The sequence below is a fragment of the Aplidium turbinatum genome, chromosome 11 (genome assembly GCF_918807975.1).
Source record: "Aplidium turbinatum chromosome 11, kaAplTurb1.1, whole genome shotgun sequence".
Lineage (NCBI taxonomy): Eukaryota > Metazoa > Chordata > Ascidiacea > Aplousobranchia > Polyclinidae > Aplidium > Aplidium turbinatum.
Window position 1 is genome coordinate 2,784,410 of NC_137482.1, and position 14,488 is coordinate 2,798,897.

Consider the following 14,488-nt stretch of genomic DNA (forward strand, 5'->3'; position numbering starts at 1 on the left):
AGGAATGGTAGCGACTCAAACATGACAATTCGCTGTAAGACTCCGCCAACTAATCAGAACATATGTTTATGTGACTACCGTCTAATTGTCACCCTCTCGCATTTATCCAGAAAGTTGATCCTACTTTGAACTTTGTTTGGTAATTACAGAACAAAGTGTTATGACAAGGGTGGGAATCGAACCCACGTCATCGAAATGTATTTCCTGGCCTTAACTCGCTAGACCACACTGGCAACAGCGGAGCGTTCACTGATTTTACTTTTTATTAGAAATATGTGCGTTTTTTCTCTGTTTTACCTGTAACTTTCTGGTTGGTTGAAACGCTGTTCCTGTAACTTCTGATTGGTTGAAAGGCTGTTTCTGTAACTTCTGGTTGGTCCAATGTCTTATCAAAACTTTTTATGTTAAGTGCCTACTCTAAGCAAAGGCCTGTAAGTTCAATTATTTACTTCTTTTTTTTATATTCTATAAATCCACCAGTGGCAATAACAAGTAAATTTTTGAAAGTCAACAAATATATTTTGGATCACCCTAGCATAAATACTATCTGTAACGTCTAGAGTGAATTTAAAAACATTTATTAATTAAGGTTTTGTGATTTGCATTGCAAACACTTCATGAACTTAATCGAGGATTCGAATTGAAACCGATCGAGTCCACAGTCCAGACTATTGCGGAATAGATTAAATACACAAAATAATTTTTAAAACTTAATCATACACACCAAATTTGCATTGCAGCCTTTGCCACACCTCGGAATTTCAGATGGAAATCTGAAGGGGATCAACAATCATTAAGGAAAATGGTGAAAATGCCTGGGTTTGCTTACTGTAAATCTATAATAAACAAAGTTGTTTGGCGACAGTATTTTGTCACATTTTCAGTGCCAAGGATGAATAGTGCACGTTGCTCTTTGAACAATAATGACATCTTCGTTTTAAGCAGGGAATGGGATGGGATGGAATGGAATGGAAGATGGAACGGAATGGAAGACAGATTTTGGGATGGAAGATGGAAAATGTCAAGGATGGAAAGGAATGGAAGATCTTGATGATGGGATGGAAGACAATCTTCCATCATTCCATCTCAATTCCATCATTAACTTTCTAACGTTATATCAAGAATTAGCTTAAATTAAATTTTTCAGACGACGATTTCGAGTTTTGCTTCGAGGGTTCCAGTACCAACGGAGTCGGAAACTTCACCATGAAGGCTTGCCGGTTGAGTAGCCTGGTGAGTGATGAGTTTGGAATAATCTGACCGCATGAGGACAGTTGTCAGCTAGTCATTGTGCCCTCCGGAAATGGGATCATCAATAGATCAACATCAACATTAAACCAACGTAAACCGATGTTGGCGTTTTGGGTTATAATAGCCTAGCTCATAGAGTGGTCGCCAACTAAGGCGCAAACTGATTCGGTGTTCTCGGAAACCTTTTTCAAGCAAACACAGCGTGTGTGGGGAAGGATTGACTCTGCACCACTCGGGAGGGCCAATGACAATTAGCTTAAATTTAGCCTATGGTTTTTAGGTTTATTTGTGGCATATTCAACGCGGAGATCACAAAATGTGAAGATGGAAGAGATTTCTGAGATGTAATGGAAGATTTCTAAGATGGAATAGAGATGGAATGGAAGAAAATCTCAGGATGGAAGATGGAAAAAACGTCTTCCATTCCATTCCATCCCATACCCTGGTTTTAAGACAGCAAATGCTTTCAAGTGTATCGTTGATTTTGCAAATTGATTTGACAAGCTATAAGTTATTTTGGGTGAACGCCTCTATCTGCTGGTGATGAAAATATGCACATTGTGAAAAGTCAAATTATGTGTTTTTGCCATTATCCAGGTATCCGCTTTTAGTGAATATTGAAGAGAGAACTTCCAGAACAGACCAGAGCTGAGTCAGTAAAACAATTCTACTGCTACACAGTTCGCAAAATAAAATTAGGCTACTGGTCCAACAAAAAGTAGACAAACTATGAAGAAAGACATCTATTGGTTTTTGCTTTGCTGCGCCGTCTTTAAAGGTTCATAGAGAATGTTGTCGACAACTTGCTTTTTCAATACAACACTGTAAGATGCATCTTTGCTGGTGGAGGCCCTTTGTTCATTCTCACTAGAAGGAGGTTGGCTCCCTCCAGCTGAAGCTTCAATGCTGTTGTTATAGCCACTAAGTGATATCTTCAGCTGGTTATTCAATTGCTGTGCTGTCCTGCAAAAGTACAAGCGGCATTAACACAACAGACAGACACTAAATATGCCATAAGCTACATTAACATATTATTTAACTGTTGAACTTGTTTAGTTTGCCGCTATATGAAAGCCAATTTATACCGACAACTCTGAAAATTTGAAGTGATTTTTCAACTGATTTGCTGGTGAGCAAATTCAAAAACGTTTGGTAATGCCGATTAAAAAGAAAACGGGGGGAAGCCGCAAATTAATGAAATCGACAACTTCAGCAATTTTACCGAGTCCAGGATGATACAATGTTTTTATTTCGTTATCGGTTACTTCGCAGCTTTCCGCTATCATTTACTTGTAACATGTAGTAGGGGAGATGTGTCACCAACGGGTCATTTTTCACATATTTGTTATTTTCTCTCCATACAAAGGTCATGCATCCTCCTTTTTTGGCATAACAGTAGGTTACATACCCTGGTATATTCAGCCAAAAAAGTTTTTTAATTTTCCAACTACTAACTGCCGAAAAATAACTTTTAAATGATAATAAAAAGTGCCCCGTTGGTCAAACCCCTATACGACCAACGGGCCACTGCTATTCGACCAACGGGTCACTTCTACTTGGCAAAAAGCTGATGCACTGGTGCTTATTTTGGACTATTTAATACACGAACAACATACAAACAACACAACAACATAAGCAACAAGCACTAGAAACATGCTTTTATTATGAAATTTCATTTCATATTTTCATATTCAATTCAATTTGATAATATGAGATTCAAGGGTTTTTGGTGTTTATTTTACTCTTTTTAAATCTCATATTTTTCTAAAGTTGCAGAAAACTGTAAGATAGGCTATGAGACAGGTGTTTTGTAGATGCCACGGGTGTTGGTGCAGTAGTTTTCTCACTATCCATTGATTCATTCTTTAACATAACGAGCCAACGTTGTTCGTGATATATCATATTTTTTCACCGAGTTTCGAACAGAAATATTTTGTTTCAAAACATCTTCGACAGCTTTGTTGAGATTTTCAGAAGTAAACAACCCTGTTTTATTGCTAGTTGTTTTAATTTTTGACATGTTTAGTCTGACTACATAAAGAAAGACGTTGTTGAACAATTAGCTAGTGACCCACTGGTCAAACAGGTGGGTGGTCCGTTGGTCAGATACATGATAGTTCTTGGATTTTATGACCTAGTTTAATGATGGATAAAATTTAAACATTTAACTCATTGCAATTTAATTAATCAATGAATACGCAATCAGCAAACAAAAAATAGTCTTGAAAAAATAAACCGATGGGTGAAAAAAATTGCAGAAAAAAAATGTTCAAAATTTACTTTCTACCTTGTAAAACATACTTTCCTTCATAACAATATGAAAAAAAATCACAGGTCCCCGCAAGGAAGATTTCCAAACCCAAAAAGGTTAATCTTGATACCACAATAACATTTTTCGTGCTTCCAACTTTTATTTTAAGAAATAGAAGGGTGGTCCGTTGGTCGTACCCTGTCCGTTGGTGGAACATCTCCCCTATAATATTTGATTAATGTTTTGTTAAGGTGTGACCTTTTTGCGTGCTGTGCCATTTTACTGTTATGCTGTAACTTTATTGCATAACAATTCATCAATCATCTGAGATTAATTATCATCATCAGTTGGTTGTACAGTAGAGTGGCGAGAGTCTTGATATGATGTTCGAGATGGCGCCAGTTCGACACCGCTCAAGAGCATTCGGCTGTGTCTTTGGTAGAACACTTAGACACCCCTGAAAGTCGATACGAAGATCGGCTTCCTTGCCTTCCAGACAACTTGATATAAATCTCCAACTACCAAGCATAGGCCGAGATACGACAGGAAAATCAATCATCAACATTATATCGGTGCTTAAAAATTGTTTTTAAGCGGTTAGGAAAAATGAAGTATTTATTGTACTTCGTACCGAACAATTAGTTGACTATTGGAGTGGCATGTTCTCTTGAAACAATAATGACGTACTTCATTCATCTTTGTCATAACACAGTCAATGATGTCAATGCTTTCAAGTGTGCCAATATTTTCACCAAGATTGCCCTCGCTGCTTTATGCAAGCATAAACACAATAATAATGATGTTATGGATTTATTTATTGTCGCTCTACAACTGTTTAGGTCTTTTAGCGACAGGACACATTTTTAATTTTATGTCAGTTTTCCGATGTCATCACATTATTACCGGATTCATTCTCACTGCGCTATGCAAGAAAGAACACAATCGGTACCGTTGTTAAAGTCTTCGGTTCGACCTGGAATCCAACTCAGGTCTACCAGTATCAGAGCCGAAGAGGAAACTATTCGACCACTGAGGTGGTTTATGTGGCTCAAGGCTTATATGCTATTAATAATTATGTCTTTCCAATTAACAATACTGGTTACAAGAGTAGGAGCTTATTGTTTGCCTACTCTCCCTCCTCTGTCTGCCTCAATCATACTTGCAATCGTTCAATGTGTTTTGATTTATTGAGTCTGAATCGATCAAGCAACAAGCTCCTACTCTTGTAACCAAATACTTTCTTAACGTTCTTGCAACGTTATTAGACGTTATAGACCGGTATTCTCCTTTCCGAGAGGAAAACCATCGGCAAATGACGCTGCAGAAGTTTTACAATGCCTTTTGTTATTTTGCGCTTTCGTCTTGATTAAATTTACCTTTTCTGAATGCAAAGAATTACGATTGCAATCCCACAAACAACAACGATGAAACCCAAACAACCAGCAGCGGCAATCGCAGGAGTACAGGCTTTTTTCTTTGCTGACAAACGTTTGACCTGTTGGTTTTTTTCTGAAAAGGCAATAACAGAAATACAAAGCTGTGGGTTTTGAGTTATTGGAAAATGAATTTATCATTTGCAGCATGTTTATCGTATTGATTTATTTTTGAGTGAAAATTTTGTGCAATGAAAAATAGAAAGAAATTAAAGACAGAAAGAAACCTAAAATGTGACAAGGCAACGCTCATCTAATGAATGAAAAAGTAGAAGCAGAAGCATTCAACTTGTTTTACTGCCGTTTTGTGTGCTATCACAGACTGCAAAATGTGTCATTTATACATTGATTCAATTTTTGCAGACGTTGAATCGATGTAAAAAGAGGGATTTTGACGTCTGAAATGATAATGCATGTCCTTAACCCGATTACGTACGACACAAAACTTATGGCAAACTTTCAAACATTTAAACTTTCAGTATTCAAAATTGCTTTTATCTGAGTAGTAATTTATATATAGTAATTATTATTTCCAATATCTTGTATTATAAAGTTACACATCACTACCTGAAACCACTCACCTTCGTTTGATTTTATGGATGCCTGGCAATAAATAAACGTGTAATCGATATGAAACTCCAAATAAAAGAACTTTCCGTTTTCGTCCAAGTCTGGTTTACTGGAAAGTGACATTTCTATAGAAGGTGATGTGATGTTTCTTGTGTTGGTTTCTTGACAGTAAAGCTTGTCAATGTCACTCACACAACTGTGTTTATTTTTTGAAGCAAACTTTATGCATTTAGGAAAATGGTTAGCGTCCATGGAAAGTCTCATTCCTGAAATTAAGTTTTAAAGTGGCCATCTGAAATATTTTTAGTTTTATTTTCCAATATAAAATAGTACTGCTATTTTGCATTCATCAAATGTTGGCATTTGCATAATATAAAATAAACTGGTTATTTCAAAATTTGGCTGAAAAAAATACCTTATTTCAGAAAATAATTAAATAAACTTAGTGTTAAGTTGAAGTCAAAGTCTTGTTCATGGAGCGCAGGCAAAATTAACGCATTTGTTGTCATAAATCAACATAGCACATTCGGTCATTCAAGTCTATTTCAGAAGCAATGTTAAAATCTAATAATACAACAAGTACCTAATCAAGTAAAAATGACACTGCTACCAATTTTGAACGTTTTGTACCATCTGCAAGAATCAAGTCGTCGTTCATTTCATAGTTGCGTATGTAGTTGACTTTAAGGATTAATAGAAAAGCGTCTTTGGTAAGTGCAGGGTTAAATTTCCAAGAACAATTTCTCGCATCACTTTCTTCAGTGTTTTCGTCTCGTTGAAATTGTATATGCCCAGTGGTCGCGTTGAGCTGTTGTTGAACGGAACACCCTTGTTCACTGGGATCGTTTCTATCTAGCATTGAAAGCAAACATTTAATAAATATTTTTTCTGCGCGTGTTCCACAAACCAAGAAACTTTAATAGTTTGGTTTAGCAAACTTTAATATGTTAAAATTCAAAGAAAATGAAGGGGTGTACCAGCAAACATCCATAAGATTGGCCCATGATACAAGGGTTTTGATACTATACTTTTGATATATGGTTTTGATATATATATACTGTACTTTTGATATATGGTTTTGATACTATACTTTCCACTTTCACTTTACTACGCTGAAGAGATCGGAAGATCGAAACACTGGCCTTTGTCCGTAGTTGCTTTTCATAATGTCTTTTTAGACATTCTTTTTGGGTCAATAATGTCTTTTAAGACATTACTTTTAAAGAAATAAAAAAGAGTCAAAAGTCATGTAAATTTCACTCTGTGTGGAGCTACATGTACTTGAGAGGTTAACTGTTATTTTTTTATTCACTTGTTTAATATGTTACTTTGGAGATTTTATTTAGGTTTTGCATGTTTCAAGAAGTACCATGACTTTCCATTGCAAGCATGTTTTAAACCAAAGTTATGATGGATAAAACTTTTTTTGTTTATGCCGTCCGGTAGCCTCGCGTTACAACATTCACCATTATCAATTTGGCAACATTGAACATGCGACGACAATGTAGGTTACGCAAGGTCACTTAAAAACCTCGTTATTGCATAGGCATGAAGGTCGACATAATCAAGCCAACTCACATTTCTTAGCAGAAGTGTATGGGGTGCGTATATTTTGTAATCTCTAGTTCGCTGTAGCAGATGGGGTATTTTGACCGGTAGACACTTTAAACATAAGACAATTTTCTTATATGAACCAGCTGACTGCAGCATCATGGACTTTCCAGCACTCAGTCAGAGACTTAATTTTTGCTTTGAACTTTGTTTGGTAGTTAACGAAGAAAAAGAGTAATGGCAGGAATCGAACTCACATCATTGAAACGACTATTCCCTAACCTCTAAGCCAAGCAGGTGACGACGACTTTAATTTACTTTTTAACGTATATGAGTCGCATGACTGCAATGAGCTGATTATAATCTTGCCTTCTGATTGATTGTAAACTTCATCTGCCGCAGGGACCTGCAGGTTACAAACACGCGTACGGAGTCAGGTTTTCTAGACTCTTACTCCACTTCAACTCCGAAGTCTGACTCGAAATCTACTCCTGCTTCAAATATATTGGAAATATTGACTTCGAACTCCAATCCGACTCTACACGCAAACCATAAATCACAATCCAAATTTTTATACCCGACTACGTTTACCACACTTACATCTTCCCTATTCCTTGCCATGAAAAGAAAAGCATCTTTTTAAGTAAAAAAATTACTGCTTGAAAAATAAAACCATAAAAGTACACAAAAACAACTGTTTCGAGTACACCGCAAATATTTGTAGGCCCATGTTAAGAGTATCAACTGGCAAAAAATAAGACTCCGGCTCTAATACGGCTTTTGTTTTTGCCAAAAATTTCAGACTATGGATCCGCTCCGACACCGGGTCTAAATATTTCAAAACTCCCGCTCCTGTGCACTACTGGTCCATACCTGCAGGAATAGATAAATATTAAAATATGAGAACGTTCAAAAAAGAGCAAGTGAATTCGAATACTCCATAAATGAGTTGATGCAAGTAATCAGGGCCGGATTTTGCTGATGGGGGGTCCTGGACACTTTTAGATTGGGGGGCCACCGTGCAAAATTGTTTTTTCGCGCCTACGGCGCGAGAAACCACCTCTACGTCTGCAGTAGCATTAATCCAGCACTGCACAGCATTTTGCAGAAGCTTCAAAGGCTGAAGGAAAAAAAATAACACAAAATCAAGTAATGAGTGGGTAGGCCCTTTGCTAAAGGTGTTGCGACCGTGCCAAATTTCTTGCATTTAGTAGGGGAAGGGAAGGTAATTTGATACGGAAGGTAATTTGATACACCCCCCCCTACAGAAATGTACAAAAAATATTTGTCAAAAATATTGTCATTAGATGGAAGATCTGTGAAAATAATGCCTATAAAAATTGCACCATGCAGCTAACTTGTGCTTTTGTGGCATAAAATTGTAAAAGTGTGTTTTTTTGAGTATTTTTGTAAAATTTATAAGTCATGATTATTTTCGTCTGGAAAATTAAAAAAAAGTTCCTGAAAGATGAAACCAAACTCATTTGACAGTTCATTGATAAGGCTTCAAGGGCATGTAACGTTTTATCTGCAATGTGCATCCAAACATACAAAAATCAGAATTTTATAACTTTTTTTGAAAAAGGTAAATTGATACATGTGGAGAAGGTAAATTGATACAGTATATTAAATTCTTTTTTGTGACTGTAATAAATGTTATTGATTTAGTTGATTTAAATAAGTTAGTCTTTATTAACTACACCTGCTACTTTGGGAAACAACTATTATATAGGCTTTTGTAGGCCTAAACGCTATCTACTGTCAAGCGCAAAGCAGAACAGCGCAAAGCACCCTCCTTGAATAAGAACTCCAGCCAATCATCCTTCCCATGTCCATCCCACTGCAGAAGCTTTGCCGCACACATAGATCTCAATAGTCATCCTTGCACCCAGGCACACCAACCACATATTAAATTTTCATTTATTGCTTTGCTGTCAAAGGGGATTTCTGTGTTAGTTTTACTGTATCAAATTACCTTCCTGGTGTATCAATTTACCTTCCGTGGAAGGTAAATTGGTACATTTGAGTGATGTTTTTAAAATTTCAATTAAAAAAAAGTAACAAAAATAGAAAAATGAAAATGTTTTTAAAAAGTGTGTAAGGGATCAGACTTTCATTTCAGCCTAAAATCAATAGTTTGTGTCACGTAATTTTCTGTTAACCGGCAAAAATGTTAAAAGTGTATCAAATTACCTTCCCTTCCCCTAAACGATTTTTTTTTCTCGAGCATGCTTGAAGGGTCCTTGCTATGTCACGGCAAGTGATATCGCTTTTTTGCTTTGATAGTTTGAAATATTACATGGAACTAAAATGAGAACATACCCGTCTTATTAAAGGAGAAAATAAATTTCGATTCAAGGCGTTTCAAATATGAAGTTAATTTGCCAACATAAAGCCGGACTATAACATGTTCTGATCATAAACAAGCTTTTTAAATTAAATAGAAGAATTTCTCCGCAGCAGCTTCGTGCTTGCAGAAAGCAGTTGCGGTAACGAAACATTTGTATCCTACAATTTTGTAATAAACTATTGATTTATGACATTGCTAATTCCATTCAAACACAGTTATTGCTTAAAAGACCAAACAGACTTATTTAACTTACTTGAGTTGGAGTTCTCCAACGACTTATTTTGGCCATCATTAAAATCATTTTCGCGTCGGCAATACACAAACACATAGTGAAGAGTGAAAGATGTATAGAAAAAGAAATCGGTTTCCTCATCATAACGTGCCTTAGACGAATGCGAAATCTCCATCGAATCTTTTGTAACGTTGTTAAAGCCTTTTTTCGGACTGCACAGTTTGTTCAATTCGTCCACACAGTGATGTCGATTTTTGAAAGCGAACTTTAAGCATCCTGAAGCTTTTCCTACCTCAGTTGTTAAACGTTTGTCTGCAACAAATTACACAGAACGAAAATGCATTTACTGTAATTTCCATTTAGTAATAATATACACTGTTAATCAAGAGGGTGGAAATCTTGGGGTGGAAATGTCCATGGGCGGAAATCTCTTGCAGCAAGGGTAGAAAACAAAAAACTGATGGATATTTCCACCTTTTAAAATTTAATCCACCCTGAGTGGTGGAAACACACACGCTGTTCATGGAGAGGGTGGAAAGTTTGTTGAAAATTGATTAAAGGGTGATTATTTTTCGCGGAAAGGATGGAATTAAACAACGGATTGTACCACCAACCAAAAATTCGTTCACACATCTCAAAAGTGTGATAAGTACATTGTCAAAAGGGAAAACCTTGGAGTAGAAATTCATAGGTGGAAATCTCTCGCGGTAAGGGTGGAAAGCGTAAATAATGATGGATATTTCCACCTTTTATAGAGGGTATGATATTTCCAGTGGCTCAAACCTTTTTATTAATTGAAGGAGTGTGCCTGCCTTTGCACATCTGTGTGTATGAATGTGTGGTTAGATTTATTGTTATGGGGCGTTAACTGATTAGATGACCGCGTGTGGTCTTTCGCTATCATCCTAATTGTGTCATAATCTAACTAACAGCTGCAAATTCCAATGCATATTGTTTTAATGGTTTTGACAATTTCATTTACTCTGTTTGTTTGTATATACAAGGAGCTATTGAAACAAAACAAATTTACTTGGCGTGTAAGGTAAAAAGTACAACGAAAAAATGCAAAAACATGGAATTTATGAGATAAAAAAGCGGTCTACGTTATGGGGTCGGCACTTAAACATAAAGAAACAAATGAATCAATCAGAAATTGAAGGAACAGCGTTTCAACCAATCAGAAAGTTACAGGTAAAACAGAGAAAAAACGAAAACATTTCTGATAGAAAGTAAAACCAGTGAACGCCAGCATAGTCAGCCAGTGTGGTCGAGTGAAATTCTTTAAACAATTAAATCAAGAAATTGAAGTATTTTGGCCACATGATTCGCAATAATTCTATTCAAAGACAGCAACTAGAAGGAAAATGAACATCAAACGAAATAGGGGCGGACCACCAAGAATTTGGACTAATAATATTGAAGACTGGTCAGGACTTAATAACAAAACTGCAGTAGAAAAATCTCACAACAGGGAAACTTGGCGCTTTATTGCCTCCAACCCTCGACGAGAGGAAGGAACTTAATGATGATGATGGGCCTACTTTAATGTCGAATGTTTGTTCTTACGTGCGGCGTACACCTCCAATCTAATATGAAAACTTAAGATAAGTACTGTGTTGTATTTTGTGCAAAAGGTATTTATTGACAAATTAACTGAAGTCTACCACTAAGCCAACAATTATAGGCCTAATCTATTCATTCTTACAGCTGTTTTAGTTTTATGCAGAGCTAATTGAAATAAAATTTCCCTCTCTGTTACAACATAAATTGATGGAGTTTTTTTTTATCAATTTAGGATGAAAATTTTCTCAGAATGGACATTTTTAAGGTATTTTTTCGAATTAATTTTTGGGTAGTCTCTCTGGACACTCCTTGGGTGTGTCACCTTCGGCGACAAACCGTCAGGCTATAATAGACCCACCAACATCTGCAATTTACTTGTGCCCTCTCTCGAAATTGTATGCTGGCTACGACCCTGTCTTGTGGTTACATTTGGACCCAAAGGCTCAAGATAATTTTGGTACCTTGCTAAGGATTCCGGGAACTTGAAAAACTAATGTGTTCTTTTTACAGTGCTTTTGCACTCAAATCAATTCATTTTGGGGACAAATTTGTCCTAATTTTTGAGAAAAATTTTCTCTTTTTTGATAATTCTGTTAATACTTTCTTATGCAATTATTAGTTTTCTTGTCATCGTCATCGCATGCTGAAGCCGAGGGTCTACTCTTTTACCACAATGGTGTTCCATTCACGGTGTTCCCGGACTACACTGGAAGGCTAGTACAGCCAGTCTTTGGTTTCATTATTCAAGACACGCACATCTTTTCTATTAAGTGGCTTGAAGATGGTGCAATCGTTGATGTGGTCTGCGATCTGTTCCTCGACACCACATTCACAAGAGAGAGAGAGAGAGAGAGAGAGAGAGATAGAGAGAGAGAGAGAGAGAGAGAGAGAGAGAGAGAGAGAGAGAGAGAGAGAGAGAGGGCATTCTCCATTGGTGCATGTGGGTTAGCGGAAAATTCTGACGCTCGTATGAACACGATTGATGTAGCGTCAAGCCGATGTGATGGGTGTCAGCGTCTTTTATTGTAATCGTTCTTTTCTGAAGACGTGCCTATTGTTTTAAAGGTGTCTTTCTCTGAGGGTCCAAATGTTTTATTGGTTTTGAACCCAAAGTATATTCTCAACTCTGTGCACTTTATATATACTGCAGTTTTGCGTTAATAGATCAAGGCATAATATTGTAGATAAAAAGTTAATAATCTCAAAGGTTACGCCTGTGCGGCTGTGCGCAATACAACATTTTTTAAATTAAAATTACATTCAACTCATTTTACAATACATCAGCTTGAACAAATATATACTGACACTTAATATCTTACCATCCGGGAGAAGAATTTCGTCATTATCGTCATAGTCTTTAATACCATTGAAATGTAGAATCAATATAAACTTTCTGTCAAAGCGAGTTGCATTTAACTTCCAGCGCAAGCTCACTTTGTCAACTCCAGACCCCTCCGATTTACCAAACCTTTTAATTAATCCGATCTTAGCGTCGTATTCTATTGGTCCAAAATCTTTTTGTGCATTGCCTTTTCCACTGACCGTCAATGCTGTAAGAAAAATTCAAAAAGCATCTGTTGTAAAATTACTTCAGAAATGGATGTTAATCTTAACAATACAATATTTGCTTATTTGCCGCAACAAATGTCACACTAATACCACCCAATTTAACATTGTACTTCAGATGTTTCTAAACTAAACATTTTTTGTGTGAGCTTGAGGAAGAAGGTCAACGTTTTACCACCCTATGTGGGTCACCTATGTGGGTCCTATGTGGGTCTTTTTTCCGCCCCATGTGGGAGATATGTCTCTGGTGCTCACTGAAAAGGTATCAGAGAGCATACAGTTCGTCTTCTGTCTCTTCATCTAGGACAAGTTGCAAAAGTTATAATCTCACCAGTCACGATCGGCCGACGTAAGAAACAACTGGACTACATTATTGATGAGAAGAATTGGCTACTTTGAAACAAATCATCATCTGCAGTCGAAAGCTCCACATGCAGGAAGCGTCCATTTTTATGTTGGAAGTTAAATTGATTGAGAACCGTGGTTTTCGCGGAACATGTGGCGACATGTCTTCAGAAGTTGCTGAATTTTTAATTTGTTGACTTTTTAGTCTTTTATTTGTCCACGTATATACAGTATAAAGAAATGATACCTACCAAGGACTATGATGAACAGTTTTGTACATTCCATGGCTGACGATAAACAATCAAAAACGTTTTATAATCAAAGTTCTTGCATTGAGCTCTTCGGATAGTCTTTGTTGAATTTTATGTTCAACTTTTACCAATAATTTTGTGATTTATATGTAAACACGTTACATGCAAATAATAACCAAATGTAAATAAATTGTTTTGTATAAATTCAATCTACTGAAACGGTAAATGCATTGCTCCACGGACCTTTCGCTTCAGTAGGCTGCAGCCACGGTTGTAATTACAGGTAACTTATTTGCAAGTTTTAAAACTTAAAAGTTCTCCAGACAGCCATTTCATCTGGTCCAGATCTTTACCAGATCGGGTACGGATCTTACCAGGTCTGGAGCAGATAAAGTGACTGTCTGAGTTTCCACCTTTTTATTCTCGTTTGACCCTTGCGGCTGTTTAAAAATACCCACATCGGCTTTTTTAGATCATATTTTGAGCATTTATCTTGTAATTTGTACTTTCTACTTTATTAAAACCTTTCAGGTTAGAATCTAGAAGCTAAAATTTAGATGGATGAGATTTATCTCTAAGTGCTACATTTTTCCTCCGATTGAAAACCCTTGCAATTGATTGGATTGTTGTAACGAAATGCAAAATATTTTGACAGCTTTGACAGCTCAAATTGTTTGACAGCACGTGGCAGTAGTGGGAAAATCTTTTTACAAACCCAAACCAATAACTAAACAGCTTGAACAGTTTGTGGCAAAACTGAGCTTCACATTTTACAGTAGGCTATACATCGAGTTGTGTAATTGTATAATTGCTGAGTTACACAGTACACACCTGCAATACGCTACTTCTTAACTGTACAATACAGTAATTCGTAACTGATATACCGTACGCAACTACACATATTTTCCATGCTTTTGATCTTTCTAAGTCATTGTGGCGAAATAATATGGGCGCTTAAAACACGAGGTTTAACAAAGCGGCTGACCTTTCAGCATTTCATTTGTTTTGCGGCTATGGATCTCTAACTCTGAGTGCAAAGTTTTTTTTAGCATTCACGTAGGTTACTACAACTTCGAATTCTGACTTCACGCTATGCATAGGGCTGCAAAATGTGACTAAAACTAC

The 14,488-nt window shown here is 36.6% G+C and overlaps 1 protein-coding gene across 1 annotated transcript; it reads right to left on the reverse strand.

The window, feature by feature from the left end:
* Positions 1-487: 487 nt before the first annotated feature.
* Positions 488-13,473, reverse strand: LOC145779886 (uncharacterized). The gene is made up of 7 exons (XM_082591558.1): positions 13,364-13,473; positions 12,521-12,751; positions 9,660-9,950; positions 6,136-6,357; positions 5,517-5,771; positions 4,879-5,011; positions 488-2,214 (listed from the first exon to the last, which is right to left on the reverse strand). The coding sequence occupies exons 1-7, from the start codon at positions 13,395-13,397 to the stop codon at positions 1,995-1,997; spliced, it is 1,386 nt and encodes a 461-aa protein (XP_082447684.1). The 5' UTR covers positions 13,398-13,473; the 3' UTR covers positions 488-1,994.
* Between the last annotated feature and the right edge of the window lie 1,015 nt (positions 13,474-14,488).

What these genes read in the sequence shown, in the direction of transcription:
- LOC145779886 (XM_082591558.1), bottom strand. Translation starts at nt 13,397, where the DNA reads ATGGAATGTACAAAACTGTTCATCATAGTCCTTG. An exon ending in ATCCATAAAATCAAACGAAG is followed by an intron (nt 5,012 to 5,516) that starts GTGAGTGGTTTC and finishes TTGCCTTTTCAG; the next exon opens with AAAAAAACCAACAGGTCAAA. An exon ending in ATTCTTTGCATTCAGAAAAG is followed by an intron (nt 2,215 to 4,878) that starts GTAAATTTAATC and finishes GTACTTTTGCAG; the next exon opens with GACAGCACAGCAATTGAATA.